Genomic DNA, 18,304 nt, shown 5'->3' with positions numbered 1-18,304 from the left:
AAAGATATCGGAAAGTATCAAAATCCTATCAAAATACAGAAAACAGGTAGAATGTGTGTGTGTGTGTATGTTCCTAGGATTGCGAGACGTAAGAAAACTTGAAATAAGTTTTATTTTAAATATATAAGACACGTTGGCATTCCTTGAGTTAATAATTCAAAGTTGAAATAATACTAAAATTGCGGTCGCAGACATATGTATAGAGGGTTTCACGAATTCCTCGCTCCGAGGAATTCATGTAGACATAGAGCGGATTAAGATAAATATAAAATTCCAATACCATTTTGCGATATTCGCAATAACTCTAGAGTTATTAATTATAGGAATGGCTGCATTCAGCAGACTCAACAGTTGGACAACATTACTAGATTTTCCACTGAATCTCGCTCCTGATTGGTAAATACTTCTGGGTCTATGAAGAATCTAACAGAATGCTCCAATCATAGACAATAATCACCAAGCGCTCTCTGATCACTTTGTTCTACTGAACGCGGCAATTGTAAGCGGCCCAAAGCGCAGTCCATTTGATACAGCGACTATTACCAGTGCGCGGCGAGGGGAAGGACAATGCACTACTACTTGTATTTTATCTCGCTGCTACTCGCGTTTTATCGTCTTAGGTCGTATTCCAAAATTTACTGCCAGCGCTGAAAAGTTATAGCTTGTGTGACACAAACTATATATTTTCAGTACTAGCAGTGAATTTTGAAACGGCCTTCGTTGTCTTCATCGTCTTCGTTGTCTTCGTCATCGTCTTCGTCGCCGTCCTCGTCATCTTCGTCGTCCTCATCGTCTTCGTAGTCGTATTCGTCGTCATCTTCGTCGTCTTCGTTGTCAGCGTCATCATGTTCGTCATCGTCTTCGCCATGTTCGTCGTCTTCGTCGTGTTCGTCATCGTCTTCGCCGTATCCGTCATCTTCGTCGTGTCCGGCTGTAATCCAAAATATAATTCAAGCGCTGGCAACAGTGGCAGCACTGTGAACACCGTTCCAAAATTCATTACAGCACGCTGCGACAATGGCTGCGTTCCGATATTCACTGCCAGTACTGACAGTACTACGAGTGTCGTTCCGATATAGGCTGTGTTCCAAAATTACTGACAGTGCTGTAAGTATGATGTCATAAAAGCATGCTACCAACAGCGTTCCAATTTAAACAATCATACTATCAGTGCGAATGGTAGGCTCAAATTGGAACGGTATTTTCAGTGTTTGCAGCGAAAATGAGATAACATACAATAAGTTAATCTAAAATAGAATAATCATGGAGCAAAACATACCAAAACGCCTGTTATTAAAAACCCTTTTGGAAATAGTACACGATGATTCCAGCGAGGAATCCAGTGATTCTGATACAATGGAAATATTAGATAACTATTATCATTTTGAACGTATACCCAAAGTACACTGTAAAAATTACGTGGAAGATGTAATTTGGCAATATACTGATATTGATTTTAAAAGTCATTTTCGGTAAGTTATTTGAGAATATATTAAAAATATATACAATTAATATACAATACAAATTAATACGTTACATTTTTTGCATAGCCTCAGTCGATTAACATTTAGGTTTTTGCTAGAGCTATTAAGCGAAAAATTATCGAAACAATTAGAGGGATGTGGCAGATGTACAATATCATCTGAAAAAACATTATTAGTAGCGATATGGATGATGGCAACTCCTAATTCATATAGATAAATAAAATTTATATATAATAAAAATATAATGTTAATATATGTGTCATATTTAATGCTTCGTTAACTATGTAGATGTGTTGCTGATCGATTCGGTATTGGTAAAGGAACTGCTCGGAGTTGTGTCCAAAAAGTTGTATTCCAAAATGCCAATAGTCCAAAATGCGTTGTATTCACATCTTGACAGATTTATTACATGGTCACAAAGAGAAAGAGCTGAAGAAATTTGGACATGTATTAAAAATAGATACAAATTTCCAAAAGTGATAGGAACAATAGATGAGACGCATATCAAAATTGCAGCGCCAAAATTACATTCAGATGCTTATATAGGGTGGGTGATTATAAATTGCCAACCCGAAGTGTGAAGGTAGATTGGATTAAGACAAACATAAAAGTCCCATACCGTTTTGCGAGATTCGCAATAATTATCGAGTTATTAATGACAGAAATCTGAGGAGTGGTAGCGCGCCGGCATAGATGATTGGAGAAGCGTTGCAGCTGCTTAGGCCGCAGCGCGGCCCAGTTGATCCAGAAACTGTTGCCGGTGCGCGGTGAGGGGAAAGACAATGCGCTGCTATTCGTTGTTTTATCTCGCCGGACCTACGTCTCGCCGCACGCCGCCAACAGTTGCTGGGTCGAGTGGGCCGCGCTGTGGCCTGAGTAGCTGCAACGCTTCTCCAATCATCGATGTCGGCGCGTTCCCATTCCTCAGATTTCTGTCATTAATAACTCGATAATTATTGCGAATCTCGCAAAACAGTATGGGACTTTTATTTTTATCTTAACCCAATCTACCTTCACATTTCGGGTTGGCAACTTATAATTAACCACCCTGTATAAATAGGAAGGGCTATTATTCCATGCAGTTACATGTATGTTTGACAATTGTATGATTTCTTTAATACAATAATTAAAATAATTAAAAATGCATTAATGGAGTCTGATATATATGTATAATTTCTACTCATCCTACTTGAAATTTATATTTTATATTTTTAAATTCTTTCTTCTTTTCAGGTGGTCAGTAATCATGATTTAAAATTTACTCATGTTTATGCAGGACAAATAGGATCAGTACATGATATGAGTTTTTCGACTATCAAGTTTAGAGAATTTATGTACAGCACAAAATTTTCCTGAAAATAATCACATATTAGGTGACGCTGCCTATAGTATCCAAAAATATGTTATGGTTTGCTATTCAAAGACAATGGACATTTAACTGATGCGCAAATAAAATACAATATTTGCTTGTCTCAAGCCAGGATGATGGTAGAAAGAGCAATAGGCTTGTTAAAAGGAAGGTTTCGGAGTCTTTTAGATACACTACCCATGAGAAGAGCCGATTTAATCCTTAAATATATCGTTGCTTGTTGTATTCTACATAACATTTGTTTACTCCAAAATGATCATATGGATATACCTGTTATTGTAGAACAAAACAAATATGCACAAAATGTCGAAATGGGAATCTTACAAGGTTTACGAGAAGAAGGCATTGAAAAACGTAATGCAATCATGTATTATTTACAAAATGAAAATTGTAATTTTTAATAAAATAATTAACAAAAATTCTAATTTTGATATTCCTTATTTTTATGGATTTAAAGCGTTCAATATTTCGTAGAACATAATAATATGATATAATAATAAATATGCGCGTGCGTTGTAAATTTACATATACAACTTAAAGTATAAAAACGAAAAATATTAGTCTATTTTTACTATTGCTTAGAATAGTCTTTACAATTTTTACAAATATATTTTTAAAGTAATTAATAAGCATATCGTTAAAGTCATTAAATGTTAAAATATAGTGTTATTGTGACATACCTCATAATATTCCCATTGCTTCCTATTGTTACCTGACTTTTTATTATGGTCAGCAACAGATTTGTAAGATCTTTTCAAACACTAAAATTTTATTGCACATTTTATACCGAATATTTCATATCCTGCTTTTTCCATTTCTTTGGAGACACTATTCCAGATTTGAGAAACTTTTCGGTTGTTGAATTTATCAATATATTCTTTATACAAGTTAATTAATAGGATCGTTTCTGAACGCATCTATATGTGTTGATGTAGACAAATTGAATAATAATCTATTAATATGTTTTCTTTTTCTTGAACATTATCTATTTCTACGTACTTTTTACTTCTAAAGTATCGTTTCCAGTACTACAGCTTGCAACTGCTTTATCTACATTTTTCTTTGCTATTTATTTGAATGCGTTATCTGCATTCGCTATATGATATTAACTTTTTAATATTAAATTTATAGACATTTTTTGTAAAGTATTTTATAATATTAAATAATATAAAATGCTTTAAAAAAATAATATAACCTAGATATAATAAATAAACATCTATCGGTGACATAACCTTAATGTGTATATAATTTACTACTTGCAATAATATAAATGTGATATAACGTAAATGTTATGTAATATATATATATATATTTTTTTTTTAATACTTATGCAGTTATTAATTACAGAATTCTAACGAGTAAGCGTGCGCCGGGATGAATGATTGGAGAAGCGTCGCAGCCGTTCGAGTCACAGCGTGGCCTCGATTCAATAACTGCTGGCGACGTGCGTCGAGAGACATAGAAGCGGCGAGATAAAACATGAATAGCGACGTGTTATCTTCCCCTCGCCGTGCATCGGCAATAGTTGCTAGCTATATTATCTTGGGCGTAGCTAAATCAGTCGGTATTATCATCGCTCTTCAATTACCTCTGGGCCCTTTCGGGTTCCTTGGTTGATACGAAAATTTACCTAGGGCTGTCAGTCTTTATATTACCTCGTCGGTGGCGTAGCCACTAAAGCAGTCAGTATTATCATCGCTCTTCAATTACCTGTGGGCCCTTTAGAGCTCCCTTGGCTGATATGAAAATTTACTCAGGGCTGTTAGTCTTTATGGCTGCGTTCCGATATTCACTGCCAGTACTGAAAATCTATAATATATGTAACATAAAGTATATATTTTCAGTACTGGCAGTGAATATATCGGAACGCAGCCTGTATTACCTCGTCGGTGGTACCATGCGTGTGATGATCCAATGATTGGTTGCTCGTACGTCGATCTATGTGACAGTGCGTGCGCGATGGTCAAGGCTCAGTCTCACATTAAAATGGCCGCATTTTAGTCTACAGAGTATACTTTTCTTTACTGTTTGCCAATATCCCGTGCTGAGGGCTTGGCGGTGTTCGCTACGCAGTGTAGCCGATCTGTTTCGCTGGAAATTTCACCGTATCGTCCGTTGCGCGCAAAGTTTCCGTGAAATAGAACAAACTAGACCGGGTAAGTGTGCGAAGAGCGAGGAACGAGGGCAGCCCGCGTTCGGCATTCGGCGGAAATGCCGTCGTTATCGTCGTCGTCGTCGTCGTCGTCGTCGGGCCAAGCCCATCATTTTGTGTCGAATTGACATTTATTTATAGACGGAATCTCAACTGAGCACGCACCAACTCGTGCTACGTCCATGCGTACGAAGATCGCGCGTGACCACGACGACGCGCCGCAACGACGCGCCGCAAAATCGTGTCCACCAGTAACGGTCGTTAACCGTAGTGGCTCGCCCTTTTTTGTATGATGGGAATATCATCCTTCTCGACGCGTACACGTTGTTCGGATCACAGTACGATTATGATGATGTCGCGATATCCCACACGGCATTACGAAACCGCATTGAAGATTGCCGGTAGCTCAATGTACCATTTCCTATTCTTGAATGGATGATTATTTTCATACGAACATTATTTCGAAATTTTTATCACGAAACGATTCAAGAAGCACATGTATTAGAATGAAATAAATAAATACATAGGGTTGAGACTGTAAAAATTGAAACCTGGAATAAACACCTGTGACTAATGACAGGACTTCACTTGCTTCCTCTTCTATTAAGCATGATGAAATAAATTCTCTTTTTTAGGTTTCCCTGTGTAGATTTTCATAAGATGTTACGCCATCAACATCACGCAATGCAGAATCAGCTGCGAGATAATAGGTTAATATTTTATCAGCTAATCTTTATTTGATATATATTTGTATAGATATAATGTAACTGCATGTCTATATTAATTCATAGTTAATATAATAAATATCTAAAAATATATTTTAACCAAACAAACATGATGTTTATGTAGAATGGCAGGTCCGATGCGGCCTATGCAGCAGGCTAACTTGCCCCCTTTACATCAGCCGCAGCATCTGTTGCCGCATCGGAATCCACATCAACCGATACTGTCCATGCCCCCCCATCAACAGCATATGCATCACATGCAGCATCCTGGCCCGCCGCATGGAAATCCTAGACAGCCGATGTTGATGGGCATGAATACGCACAATACAAGCAGTAAGTATATAATGCGTATTATGGCAATGATTTTTAATTGCCAACTCTATTAACTTTCTACTAATATTAGTTTAACTTTCTATTAATATCAGTTTAACTTTCTATTAATGGTGAATAACTTGTTTCAGACACTATGGTTAGCGTTAGCATGAAGGACCAGACAAACACAGTTTCTGTAACTCTTCAGAATTCAAATATACAGCAGTCCCAATATCATCAGCAACAGCAGCAGCCGAATAACCAACCAAATCAACCTCTCCAGCAGCAAGCGCAGCAGCAACAACAACCGCAACCACAACAGCAGCAACAATCGCAACAGGCTGTCGTGGAACAAACGAAAACAGTGACAAACGACGGCAACGGCGGAGAGTCTAGGGACGACGGTTCATCTGGGCAGAATCATGCCAACGCAACCAATCCAGCTTTGGCAAACATGAAAGAAAAAACACCCATGTGTTTGTTGAACGAGCTGGCAAGATTCAATAGGGTTCAACATCAGTATAGACTCACTAACGAGCAAGGACCGGCGCACAAGAAGAGATTCACGGTGACACTGAAGCTCGGCGAAGAGGAATACATCGCGGAAGGTCCCAGCATAAAGAAGGCTCAACACAGCGCAGCGACGGAAGCATTAACGAAAACCTGGTATCGTCAGCCACCGCCTAAACCCACCAAGGCCATGAGGATTGGTCATCTAGGCAAATGTCCAACCGGCTCGGGTAAATTCGTGTTATAAATTTTACATAATATCGAGTTATACACACAATATCATCTCTCACTCGAGAAATAAAATACAAAATTCTTTACGTTCTTGACATCTTTTATATATTTATGTTTTATTTTCTTTTATACTTAAATGATATTATACTTAACAATTTTATGATTAATAAAATTTCATCGCTTTACAGGACATTTGCCTCCTACCGTTGAACTGAATGCTCTAGCCATGAAACGTGGAGAACCTACGGTCTACACGTTTCGGCAAGCTCCACCAGCTGCATTGCAGCATCAGTACGCAGTAACGCACGGCTTCGGAAACTACCCGCGAATGTTTAATCCACGAATTCCGTACAATCGCGGAGTTCACACGGATCTTCAAGGGTTGTATCTCGTCACTCTGAAGGTCGGTGAGCGCGAATTTACAGGCAGAGGTCTGACTGGACAAGCGGCTCGTCACGATGCGGCCAGTAGAGCCTTGGAACAATTACGCCAATTACCACTGCCGGAGGAAGTTGCGAACGCTAACAACTCCAACGAGAATGGTACATTGGGCGGAATCGATGATCCAAATGCAGAATTGAAGAGTCCAGTATCGTTGGTCCACGAGACTGCGTTAAAGCGTGGATTACCGGTCAGTTTCGAGGTTGTGTCAGAAAGCGGTAAACCTCACATAAGAACCTTCATGACGAAGTGCACTGTCGGCGACAAAGTTACCGTAGGGGAAGGATCTTCGAAGAAGGTAATCTTTCGTACAAGAAGACCGTGACAATCTTACACGCTAATATCTTATTCTTTTCTCCATTCTCCCTTTTCTTTTCTAGGTGTCGAAGAAACGCGCCGCCGAATTGATGTTAGAGGAACTGAAGCGTCTTCCCCCGTTACCAGCTAGTATACAGAACCGATCGCTGCGAGTCAAGCGTAAGCCACCGGCGACGAAGAAGAAATCTCGTAATTTAATTAAAGTCTATCAAGAGCCCCGTTCGGAGAACGAAGCCGCGGAGGAGGTTAATCCGGTCTCGCGTCTGGTTCAGATTCAGCAGGCGAAGCGAGAACGGGAGCCTGTCTACAATCTCATAGATGAGAAGGGTGCGCCTAGACGTAGAGAATTCGTCATGGAGGTGACTATGGGTCAGCATTCAGCTCAAGGGATTGGACCTAACAAAAAATTGGCCAAACGAGCCGCCGCTGAAGCTCTTTTGGCGCAATTAGGTTACAGCAAACCGTCACCACAACCCGCCAAGCCATCTATCAAGACAGGAGATAGTGAGAATACGGAAACAAAGCCCAGAAAGGTGACATTTCTTGAGGATGATCAAGTAAACGATATTCAACCTCATTCGGTAGGAGGTAAGCTAGAAATATCAGTTGTAACTGTTGTTCGAGATTCAGTTCTGAGATTTTATCATTTATTACATATATCGTTCTTTCATTTAGGTACCATCGGTCGCCAGTTAGCACCCGGTCTTTTACTAGTGGACGGAGGTCAAGAATCTAAATTGGGGAGCGGACCCAGTGTGCAGATAGTCGCTGAAGAGTTACGCGGGCAACAGCAACAAAACTCTGCCGGTGTCTCGCCCAAGGATCAATTACATTATCTATCTCAGTTACTTAACTTCAGTGTAGAATTCAGCGACTTTCCGAAGGTAAAACTTGAATCAGTTTTGACTCGCGTCGAAGTAAAATTTAAGATTTTAATTTAATTATATTTATGCTTCAATTATTTAATCAGGTTTTTAAGAAATCTTACACTTGCGGGATTCCAATTTATAGAATTATTTAACAGAATGATTTATTTGGTATAATCTCTTTATATTATTTTTTATTTATTTTATTTTACATTTTAAACATTTTTCGTGTATTATTTTCGTGATTTGATATAACACTGAAATGTGTGGTAAAACGACAAATCTCAGGCTTCATCTATCGTTTTAGGGAGTGTCCATAAACAAGGAATATCTTTCGCTTGTATCACTCAGCACCGATCCACCACAGGTTTGTCACGGTAACGGAGCGACAATAGCTGCGAGCCGCAATCAAGCGGCATTAAGGGCTCTTCGTACTCTCACGAAATTAGGACTTGATAATGCCGCGAATGCGCAAGCAAAGAAAGATAAAGGTGCGTCTGGTGATGGAATACACATTAGCATTCAAGTTAAAAACAACATTATGGATGGAGCTATCGATAAGTAACCGAATAGTGTTTAAGACTCGCATACAACGTTGAGTTATATTTATGCTTCTTTAAGACACTGCGAAAGAGAGCATTTATCATTGAATTTCTTTTTTTACTGTAGAATTTATCGTAGTAAATGAGCATTATCAATGCCAAAAACAACTTCATGCATGTTTTATTATCCATTTGTGGACATATTTATTTTATACTTGATTTTTTCTTACTTTTTATTACGTAATGATCTTATTACGCTTTGCATTATTAGAAGTACATACACTGTGGAAAAATGATAATTCGCAAAAAGAAACTTTATCAAATAAGATTATTGCATAATATTCTATGCTCCTATCTTATATGTTTGAAGTTTACATTGTTGAATCATTTACGAGACTGGAGATAAAAACTCAGATAAAAATTTGATCAAATATCCGATCAATATATATATATATATATATATATATATATATATATATAATTTATATATATATATATAATAAATGTTTGATTATTGTTTAATGTATTATTACATAAAAATTTCTTAATCTTTCACAGTGTCTTAATTATATTGAAATGCCGTTCAAGCACCAATAAGCCACGTGTATTTAATAACTACGTGAGAATCTTTTCGTTCCATTAGTAATAACGATTCGACACAGTCGTGACAGATAAAATCGAGTTTCTGTGATTGTCGGAGATGCGTTACTATCATATTGTAGACAACGACGTATCATTGGACGATTCACATATATATTTGCAGCTTTCGCGAAATAAATTAACATCACGTGAGATCATGAGAAACGTTTATTATTGGTGCTTGATCGCGGTTGCGATCCTTGCAGTGACCAGCTATAACCGCTATATTTATTGTGTAACGTTTTCATTGAGAGGATCGCAAACGGAGTGCGAAAAATAACTTACCCACGAGAATTCGAGATGATCATTTGCCAGTTTGTATTGACCAATGATCATAGGAACACTCGGTAGAAACGATAAGCAAAGTCACGAAATCTGGAGATGAAATGCGACCATCTCTTCATTTCTGAATTACGAGTTCCTTGGCTTTCTCATTATTATGAATGAAAAGAAAAAGAAGCTATGTCTTATTACCTAATACTAAAACGCAGATTAACGATCGTAATATTATTTCTTGCTTACTTTCTTTTTTCTGTTACATTTCAATATATCTTATATTGTGCTCTTGTGGTCAATTGGCTCACGAAACACTTTTTTTGTCGTTTCATCCAATACGAAATAGATCTTAAAATTAATTTCTGTTATGTCGCATATGAAAATGATGTGTCATGTCTTTTTCCAGAGTATACTCTGGCCACGTCAGCTAGAGACAAGTGATTGTGTGAAAGATTGAATAGTTATTGTTTCATTGGTAAAAAGCCATACCATAGGTAATGCGATATACAACTCTCCCCACGCCCCAGTTTGCTTTTCTACAGGGGCCAGAAGCATTCTGGAGCTCGTACATTCATATTCCGTAAAATACTGAGAAGTGAAGGAAATAGAAATTTCCATACACCTATCTATCTAACTATCTCTGGCGGTGGATAAACAATGGATACGCTGTGTATCGGAAATTTCATTCAATCTTAAAAAAAAAAAGATAGAGAAAAGGAAAACGAGAACACAAAGAGGAGAGAAGAGGAAGGTAATAACTCAAAATTTGTCCCGTTGCATCGAGATTGTTACGGAATTGTTTTAATTTTCGACTCACAAATCCTCAGACAACGGTGAATTTTGTCTTGTTGCCCGAAAGAGAAGAAGAGAGAGAGAGAGAGAGAGAGAGAGAGAGAGAGAGAGAGAGAGAGAATGAGGGAGGGGGAGAGAGAGAGAGAGAGAGAGGGAGAGAGAGAGAGAGAGAGAGAGAGAGAGAATGAGGGAGGGGAGAGAGAGAGAGAGAGAGAGAGAGAGAGAGAGAGAGAGTACGAAGAAAATTCAATAATGAACGAGGAACGGGCACTGGGAAACGGTACAGACTTCGAATAATCGCACTGCTTTTATTTGTCGAAACTAGAATTTCTTTTTCATACTCAACAACATGACTATGTGCTGAATATCCGCCTTCGCTGACGACGTTGTGCTGTTCCGCAGAGATCTTTGTACCGGCGTTCTCAACCTCAGCCTGTCTTCTCATTCATTGCTCGCATCCTACAATCCGATTTATTGAACAAGAAACAGATGTTGAACTGTTATTGTTCACTAAAGTCGTGCATGTACTGATTTAATGACGCCCACTTTTTACATCGTAGATTGCGTAACTAATGTCGAGCATCCGACACGATTTCCGAGATAACACGTGGTTACATTTAACCATTCGTTGAAGGCCATATTTGCAGAAAATTATTTATTGATTCTTTAGAGGAGATTCTTTCGCGGAAGTAAGTCGCCTCCTTCGGTCTGATCATACGTCGCTTTAATAGGTGGGCCTTTCTTGTTCATGTGGCATTCAGTATTATGAGACATAGTAGTAGTTCCCATTATATATACATATATATAGTTTTTCAAGATGAACACAGAAGAAGAAACCAATTTGATGAACAACTGGGGTCCCCCACGTTGGGAGGGCAATTTTATGCGCGTAAACTGTAATACTATAGTTAATCGTAATGGTAAGCGAACAATGTGTCGATTCACCGAAATATAGGAACTATACGAATTCCTCGACACTTTAAGGATGGCCTGTTCGTATTAAAAGTATAACCCGGTTCGTAGTCCGCGGGCGCGAATCCGCAAAATGTCGAGGAAACGTAAAACCCGATGCGTCGATATCGATTGAAAGAGGAAGAGAGGAAAAACCGCGGAATTGATGTGGTGTAATCAGTTTCATGCGTAATCTATATTGCGTTTCATTCTTGTGTTTTAACGAGGTCCACGCGTGAACACATTATGGAACGCGTTTGCTTATTTCCGGGACATTAGAAAAAACCTTAACCAATTAGTTAGCAACATAAAAAGAAAAAAAGAAAAATTGCGACCACTTATGGCAAGTGTAACGAATCTTCGCAATTTTTATTTTTAATATCGAACGCGAGAGAAAAATGAAGATACGCTTGACATCGTCAGATAGCTTTATTGTGTTAAGTTTACCCAAGCGAAATAATTTGTTGGTATGTAACAATGAAACAGTTATGTAAAATGTAAATTCTGAATGAGAATAATTACTTCTCGAATAAATAAGACCTACAGAATCCGGTAAGGTTCTTCGTATCGACGAAATTTTTAATTGCATTTCGAAAAACGAATTGTACAATGTATTTTATGGGAATCTACTGCTTTCCTCTATTTGCATCAGTTTATATATTTGACGTTGATAACAACCGTAGAAAGGTTTCGCATATATGTACATGGCCTTTTTACTATGCGTTTTTCAAATATACGCATGACAAGGTGGCACACGAATCAATACGTTTCATTTAAATCCTTGTTTACAAATCTAATTTGATAAAATTGAATTATTCAAGAATAAAATTCTTTTTATACCCACTATTGAGTCAAGCTGGTCGAAAAATAGAAGGTTGACTAAACTACCACATTAGTTCCAAAGTCTCCGTTATGAGTCGCTGCTATGGACAAATTGAGCTCGTAGTATGAATCAATAGCAGGTCAGACGACCTTTCTTATCTTTCAAGTAGTGCAGCTCGATAATGAGACGGATTGTTGTATTAGTTTCCAAGTCTCCGTCCGCTACGAGTTACCACAGTTTCTTCTAACGAATCAATTATTTTTCAATTGTACGACCGAATTATATAGTTATGAAAATTGGACGAATTTGAAGCATCAAGAGTTCAATCTTTTAATAATTTTTAAGAAGAGGATAAACATCCAAGTTATCGATCGATCATCATCCATCTCTAGCTACGACTTGAAGAAGAAAAGTAATTCAGAGTAATATACTTTTTCATTGATATTGATCAAACATTATTTAGGTTAAATGCATTTCCAAATATTTTGTCAGACAATATTTTGAAATGTCGAATTCAAAATGTAAAAATGAGTTCTGATTTATAAAAGTAGTAAATTTATAAAAAAGGTAATGTTGAAGCCTAGTCTATACAAAGTTTACAGTATTCTCATAATTTGCAGTGATTTGTATTCTGTTCAAGTTATATATACGTTTTAATCCATATGCAGATTTCATTAATTAATTGAATTAACTGAATTTAAAAATTCACAAAGTATATGTCAATTATAAAAAAGATATTCAAAATAAATATGCAAATTAGACAAAAGTTGCAGTGAATTTGTCTAAGGTTCAATATTATTGCTTTTTATTTTAGAAAAACTATTTTCTTTTTGCTTAAATTAAAAGCAAAAAATTATTTATTTCAAGTGTAAACATGACTTTGCTGATCTATCATTTGGAGCAAATCTTTCTTAAAATGGAAAGAGGTTAACTTCTGGTTTGTATATATATAAAGTTATACCAGGATCTTATTGCTCATCAGACATATATATTTTTTTACAATAGTATATAACTAATACTTCCAATATTTTGTTTTAGAGCACTAAGGAAAATTATTAAAGCATTAAAATCTCTGGTAGGTGTAAAAATGTTCAAGAACACATTCCAAAGTGGATTTTTATCCATTTTATATAGTATTGGCAGTAAACCACTGCAAATATGGGACAAGAAAGTTAGAAATGGACATATCAAGAGGATTACTGATAATGACATCCAGAGCCTTGTTTTGGAAATATTAGGTAGCAATGTTAGCACGACATATATCACTTGTCCTGCAGATCCTAGAAAGACATTGGGTATAAAGTTACCTTTCTTGGTGATGATCATCAAGAATCTGAAAAAATATTTCACATTTGAGGTTCAAGTAAGTTTTTCATTGCTGATTTTCTTATTGATTTTAAATATCAAGAACTAGCCCATCTTTTGTTCTAGTTGTTTATCCTCTTTCCTGATGTATATTTCATATGTTACAGATAATAGATGATAAAAATGTACGCCGTAGATTTCGTGCTAGCAATTATCAATCTACAACAAGGGTTAAGCCATTCATTTGTACTATGCCGATGAGACTGGACGATGGTTGGAATCAAATACAGTTCAACTTGGCTGACTTCACACGTCGTGCATATGGAACGAATTATGTAGAGACACTTAGAGTCCAAATTCATGCTAATTGTAGGATACGACGAGTGTACTTTTCAGACCGATTGTACTCTGAGGACGAATTACCAGCAGAATTTAAATTATTTTTACCAATTCAAAATAAAGCAAAATGTTAAGAGACATGGAATATGCAGGAGATTTTATTTTGGAATATCATCTATTTCAATATTTCATCAAAAACAGCAAAAAATATCAATGATTATGAGTTTATGAGAAAGATGAAGCTTGTGCTGTACCATAAAAATTGGATTACAGATAAAACCAGATATTGCTTAACTTAACTTGACTTTACTTAAATTAAAAGCTATAGTATATGTGACATAAGTTACATGGAAACACTTGGAGTCCATGGTTAATCACAAGATATAAATGTGCTCTTTGAATCGATCGTATCCAAAGGACAAGTTGTGTCAGTAGAATTTAAATGATTTTTATTAGCTCAAAAAAGCAAAAAAAGTATTAAAAGATATTAAAAGGATTAATTATTAATGAATTGTATATTTGAATTCACTGAAACTTGTTGAAGCCACTTTAAAAATAAAATGTTAAAATTTTAAGATTACTCTCTTTTACTCAACAACAATTAAAATAATGTTTTATGTTTATTACACATTATTTTTGTCCTTTTACATGAAATCTTAAATAGTATATTTTTTTAGATGAATTTCCAGCTAATGATTAAATTAATCACAAACCAGTATATACTTCTGCATGCATCATCTGCGTCCATGTACAAGTTTCTGTTATCTGCAGGAATTTCTCGCGTTATAAGTAGACAGTTCTATTAACGGTCTGATAAGTTCTTTATCCTGTAATTTTTCGAAGGATCTTTTACCTACAAGACTATGTAGCCATAAGATCAGATATAGTTTTATCATTTGTTTTCAAATTCAGGCTTTGCGATTTCACATTACTCTGTTCTGTCCTTTCTCCGATCAAATGTGAAATACAACCATCTTCAACATTTTCCTCAACAGTAACCAAAGATCTTAAACCGTTAATGGTTATTTTTTTTTTTTTAAATATTTGTCACTTGAGGCAATTATATCATTCTTCATTTTATTGCAGCTAATGCCAGTATTTGTAGATAAATTGGGTTTAGAAGCTACAGGAAAATTGGTGACAGATATTCTAAATTTTGTATTCGTAACAGAATCAACATTACTTTTTTGTGCAACAGGAGTATCTTTCGAATCTCGAATTCTATATGGATACAGACGTTTTGGAAATTCTGTTTTATTTTGGGAATTATTCTGGAATAGTGTCTTGTCGACATGCATCCTCAAAAACTGACTTGTTCTGGCAGGAGACGCAAGATGCAACATATGATTAAGTTTCACGAAGGAATTTGCATCCCCTGTCTCGTGTATTACTTTTTTGTTTCGGTTTTCCTGTTTTTCCGTCATGTTATTACTAGTCTCTCTTAGCTTATTTCTTACGGTCGTTTCGTTCATTAAAAATTTCGGACGACCAATCCAATTTTGTTGTCTGATAACATACTGATTGCTATGCATTTTCGCTTCATTGTTTAATGTGCCTAATGATACATAATTCCCCTTCAATATTTTAGAATCATGCAAATTCATGATAGTACCAAGTGCGCTTAAATTATCCGACTTATCAGTGTCATTAGTATCTTTAGATGAGCCAGCTTTTACTGATAAAACAGTAGCCTTACTTTTTACAGCCGTATTGTTACTTTTCAAAGGATTCGAATCGCGCTGTTTTGATAATCCTAAAAAGTTAAACGAAAAATAGACATATCGATGTGTATGATTACTACTTGTATGAAATACATGTGTGAAACCTGTATAACATTCTTCTGTCTGACAAGTCTTCTCCATGAAATTAATTCCCCACTTGGACATATACGCATCGAGAAATGCGTTGCACAATTCGATAGGCGTTTCATCATGACCATAATGACGATCTTGCAGATATACTCTCCTTAGACGACAATCGGAATAGACAATCATCCTTTGGAGCGCCTCGTAATCCGTCCCGTACACCATGCGACAAAGTGTCTGAAGATTTATCTCCAGGATGTTCCAACATTCTTCCAATTTCAGTGGAATACATGCCGTGCTTGCATTGATACTTGGTAATTTCTCGAGATTGTATGTCATGAACGAGAATCTCTTTCGATACTGGTTCTTATCTGTTATCTTTATGCGTAGAAAAAAAACAGGAGATCATCGTTAGGACATTAAGAGAAATAACGCACTTACACTCTTCAGTACTCACAAAGTGCAATATACCTGGACTTCCAATTTGAAGTGTGATTTCAAATTCTTTATTATTAATACGAGAACCGGCAGCCTTATGTTCAAAGTGTTTACGACCTCGGCAGGAGCAGTTATGCTCGTGGAAACGATACTGTCATGGGGACCCACGATCTCGATCACTCTGTCGCCGTGTAGCATATCATCGCTCACCCTACGGATCTTGCCGCCCAAAGAAACGTGCTTCGACCATAAATCCAGCGGTTTGCCCGCGACGCTGTACAGCAAAGATATGTAGCCACAGATTTGATTGTTCGACATTCTTTCTCGCCGGTAATTTACACAGAAGAAGAGAGATCGCGTGTTACAAATATATTTGTTAGAGATATGTGAAAGGTAATGCAAAGTGACTTTTTCTGATAATAACGTGTATTCTATGAGACATTGCGATACGTGATTTCGCCTTTTTCTCGTGGAGTCCCCGTAGAGAATGACGAAAATTTAGTAATTATCTCCATGCTGATGCTCTTAATTGCTCTGGAGATGTTCTCATAGGTTATAGCCTGTCTGTGTTATTTGCTTTTGTTTTCTTTACGTTTTCTATCGTGATTGTCAAAAATGTCAACGTTAACATCTTCAACAAATGAATCCATTTTGAAAAGAATACTCGAACACATACATACATGTATAAACAATAATGAGCCATAATTATAATGAACAATGGTCTTAATAACAATAATATAAAAATAATAATGAGATATATCAATCGTCGGAAATTGCTCATGGTCCTTAATATCTCATGCTAAGAAAATAATTCTACGCGATTGATATTTACTTGTTTGTTCAAATATTATTGCATTAATAATTACGGCTACGATATCGTTTGTACTTGCTTCGTTAATGTTCGTTCAATTTGAAACACTGTTCATAGCAGTTGTGCATTGTCAGAATTTTAGCGTCAAAAAGGCGACGAAATCAAAACGTTCGAGCGAGTTGTCACCCGATTGGAAATATCGCTATCATTATCATCGCCGATCGTGATGAACACGTAATCGTCATCGCTTCGTTACATTTTCCGGAGGATTATCTTCATCCATCCGTCACAGCGAAAATTCCTCTCTCGGGCATCGCACGTTTCTCTCCCGATTCGCATGTAATCTCGCGCGCGCAGTCCCGCAGTCGCCAGGACGAAAAAGGAAAATAATAAACGTCAATACGAATAATTAACAAAATAATGATCGCCTCATTATACGAACGCGGCTTTATTGTTAGGATCGACGGGCACGCCGATGGGGGAGGGAGCAGAGGAAAAGAGAGGGAAGAAGGGCGGGAAGGAGGGTAATCGCCAGACATACGCACACACGTGCACTCGGCGCGCGTATTAATTGCTAATTATTAAGTATTGATTTTTTTAAATGGGGACGTGGAGCGTAGCGCCAGCCACCCCCTTTCCCACCCCATTGAAGGGGAGGATGCTCGTTCGCGTCAAGTATCCGGAACTATTTTCCGCGGTGCGCAAAAACGCGGCGTGCGCGCGCGCATGTGAGCGTAGTAACATTCAGAGGACGCGAAAAATGGCGGGAAACGACAGACGCCCCGAGAGAGATTTTCCGCGGGTTCGGACAGTCGACGAACAGAAACGCACAATGTGCGAATCAACGAGCATCGCGACGTCGTCGACCATACCATTGGCAACGCGAACAAGCGTTTCTGTGATACACATCGCAAACGGGAAATCGTACGCAGGATGAAAAAAATTGTTTCCGCTTGCCAGCCGGCCGGCGCATGGCCAGCATGGCGGACCAATTAAGAGTAAGTTGCGCGCCGATGCGTTTTATTCTTTGCGCGCCGCATGGCCGCGTCGTCGTCGTCGTCATCGAGCGCGATGTAACACGCGATTTTTGCGACCCACCACCATGTCGACGACGATGACGACGATGACGACGACGACGACGACGACGACGACGGCAGTGACGGTGGCGGTGGCGG

At 37.5% G+C, this 18,304-nt stretch overlaps 4 protein-coding genes and 1 long non-coding RNA gene across 12 annotated transcripts; 3 read left to right on the top strand and 2 right to left on the bottom strand.

Moving 5' to 3' along the window:
* Positions 1-451: 451 nt before the first annotated feature.
* On the bottom strand, positions 452-4,528 carry LOC112590655 (trigger factor-like). Of its 3 annotated transcripts, XM_025307879.1 has the most exons (3): positions 1,538-2,103; positions 1,280-1,406; positions 452-931 (listed from the first exon to the last, which is right to left on the bottom strand). In XM_025307879.1, exons 1-3 carry the CDS (start codon positions 1,546-1,548, stop codon positions 677-679), a joined length of 393 nt encoding a protein of 130 aa, XP_025163664.1. In that variant the 5' UTR covers positions 1,549-2,103; the 3' UTR covers positions 452-676. The 3 variants fall into 3 exon arrangements, 2 of the variants coding, with proteins under 2 accessions (XP_025163664.1, XP_025163665.1); XM_025307880.1 differs by lacking the exons at positions 1,280-1,406; positions 1,538-2,103 and adding an exon at positions 4,199-4,506; XR_003114377.1 differs by lacking the exons at positions 452-931; positions 1,280-1,406; positions 1,538-2,103 and adding exons at positions 3,854-3,948; positions 4,199-4,528.
* LOC105191250 (uncharacterized) lies at positions 2,430-3,293 on the top strand. The gene is made up of 2 exons (XR_003114378.1): positions 2,430-2,572; positions 2,718-3,293. It is a non-coding gene; the product is annotated as an uncharacterized LOC105191250 (long non-coding RNA).
* A 261-nt stretch (positions 4,529-4,789) lies between the features above and the next one.
* stau (double-stranded RNA-binding protein Staufen) lies at positions 4,790-10,570 on the top strand. 2 transcript variants are annotated; one of them, XM_011154515.3, is made up of 9 exons: positions 4,791-5,009; positions 5,641-5,715; positions 5,855-6,063; positions 6,192-6,782; positions 6,972-7,522; positions 7,605-8,130; positions 8,218-8,426; positions 8,716-8,899; positions 10,272-10,570. In XM_011154515.3, exons 2-9 carry the CDS (start codon positions 5,666-5,668, stop codon positions 10,304-10,306), a joined length of 2,355 nt encoding a protein of 784 aa, XP_011152817.1. In that variant the 5' UTR covers positions 4,791-5,009; positions 5,641-5,665; the 3' UTR covers positions 10,307-10,570. The 2 variants fall into 2 exon arrangements, with proteins under 2 accessions (XP_011152808.1, XP_011152817.1); XM_011154506.3 differs by lacking the exon at positions 10,272-10,570 and having other exon boundaries at positions 4,790-5,009; positions 8,716-9,379.
* A 1,960-nt stretch (positions 10,571-12,530) lies between these two features.
* On the top strand, positions 12,531-14,220 carry LOC105191217 (cilia- and flagella-associated protein 20). Of its 4 annotated transcripts, none has more exons than XM_011154477.3 (4): positions 12,533-12,843; positions 13,299-13,368; positions 13,470-13,794; positions 13,904-14,220. In XM_011154477.3, the coding sequence occupies exons 3-4, from the start codon at positions 13,519-13,521 to the stop codon at positions 14,207-14,209; spliced, it is 582 nt and encodes a 193-aa protein (XP_011152779.1). In that variant the 5' UTR covers positions 12,533-12,843; positions 13,299-13,368; positions 13,470-13,518; the 3' UTR covers positions 14,210-14,220. The 4 variants fall into 4 exon arrangements, with proteins under 4 accessions (XP_025163663.1, XP_011152787.1, XP_011152779.1 ...); XM_011154459.3 differs by having other exon boundaries at positions 13,246-13,368; XM_025307878.1 differs by lacking the exon at positions 13,299-13,368 and having other exon boundaries at positions 12,531-12,853.
* A 43-nt stretch (positions 14,221-14,263) lies between these two features.
* Positions 14,264-18,278, bottom strand: LOC105191588 (uncharacterized). Of its 2 annotated transcripts, XM_019845244.2 has the most exons (3): positions 16,352-18,278; positions 15,901-16,258; positions 14,264-15,828 (listed from the first exon to the last, which is right to left on the bottom strand). In XM_019845244.2, the coding sequence occupies exons 1-3, from the start codon at positions 16,634-16,636 to the stop codon at positions 15,098-15,100; spliced, it is 1,374 nt and encodes a 457-aa protein (XP_019700803.1). In that variant the 5' UTR covers positions 16,637-18,278; the 3' UTR covers positions 14,264-15,097. The 2 variants fall into 2 exon arrangements, with proteins under 2 accessions (XP_019700803.1, XP_011153412.1); XM_011155110.3 differs by having other exon boundaries at positions 14,264-16,258.
* Positions 18,279-18,304: the final 26 nt, after the last annotated feature.

Source organism: Harpegnathos saltator, unplaced genomic scaffold (genome assembly GCF_003227715.2).
Source record: "Harpegnathos saltator strain DR-91 unplaced genomic scaffold, Hsal_v8.6 scaffold13, whole genome shotgun sequence".
NCBI classification, from domain to species: Eukaryota; Metazoa; Arthropoda; class Insecta; order Hymenoptera; family Formicidae; genus Harpegnathos; species Harpegnathos saltator.
This window is presented reverse-complemented; position numbering and strand designations above follow the sequence as displayed.

What these genes read in the sequence shown, in the direction of transcription:
- LOC112590655 (XM_025307879.1), bottom strand. An exon ending in TTTTAATAACAGGCGTTTTG is followed by an intron (nt 932 to 1,279) that starts GTATGTTTTGCT and finishes TTTGGATTACAG; the next exon opens with CCGGACACGACGAAGATGAC.
- stau (XM_011154506.3), top strand. Translation starts at nt 5,666, where the DNA reads ATGTTACGCCATCAACATCACGCAATGCAGAATCAGCTGCGAGATAAT. An exon ending in CAAATGTCCAACCGGCTCGG is followed by an intron (nt 6,783 to 6,971) that starts GTAAATTCGTGT and finishes ATCGCTTTACAG; the next exon opens with GACATTTGCCTCCTACCGTT. An exon ending in GGGAAGGATCTTCGAAGAAG is followed by an intron (nt 7,523 to 7,604) that starts GTAATCTTTCGT and finishes TTTCTTTTCTAG; the next exon opens with GTGTCGAAGAAACGCGCCGC.
- LOC105191217 (XM_025307878.1), top strand. Translation starts at nt 13,519, where the DNA reads ATGTTCAAGAACACATTCCAAAGTGGATTTTTATCCATTTTATATAGT. An exon ending in ATTTCACATTTGAGGTTCAA is followed by an intron (nt 13,795 to 13,903) that starts GTAAGTTTTTCA and finishes CATATGTTACAG; the next exon opens with ATAATAGATGATAAAAATGT.
- LOC105191588 (XM_011155110.3), bottom strand. Translation starts at nt 16,636, where the DNA reads ATGTCGAACAATCAAATCTGTGGCTACATATCTTTGCTGTACAGCGTC. An exon ending in ACTTCAAATTGGAAGTCCAG is followed by an intron (nt 16,259 to 16,351) that starts GTATATTGCACT and finishes CTACGCATAAAG; the next exon opens with ATAACAGATAAGAACCAGTA.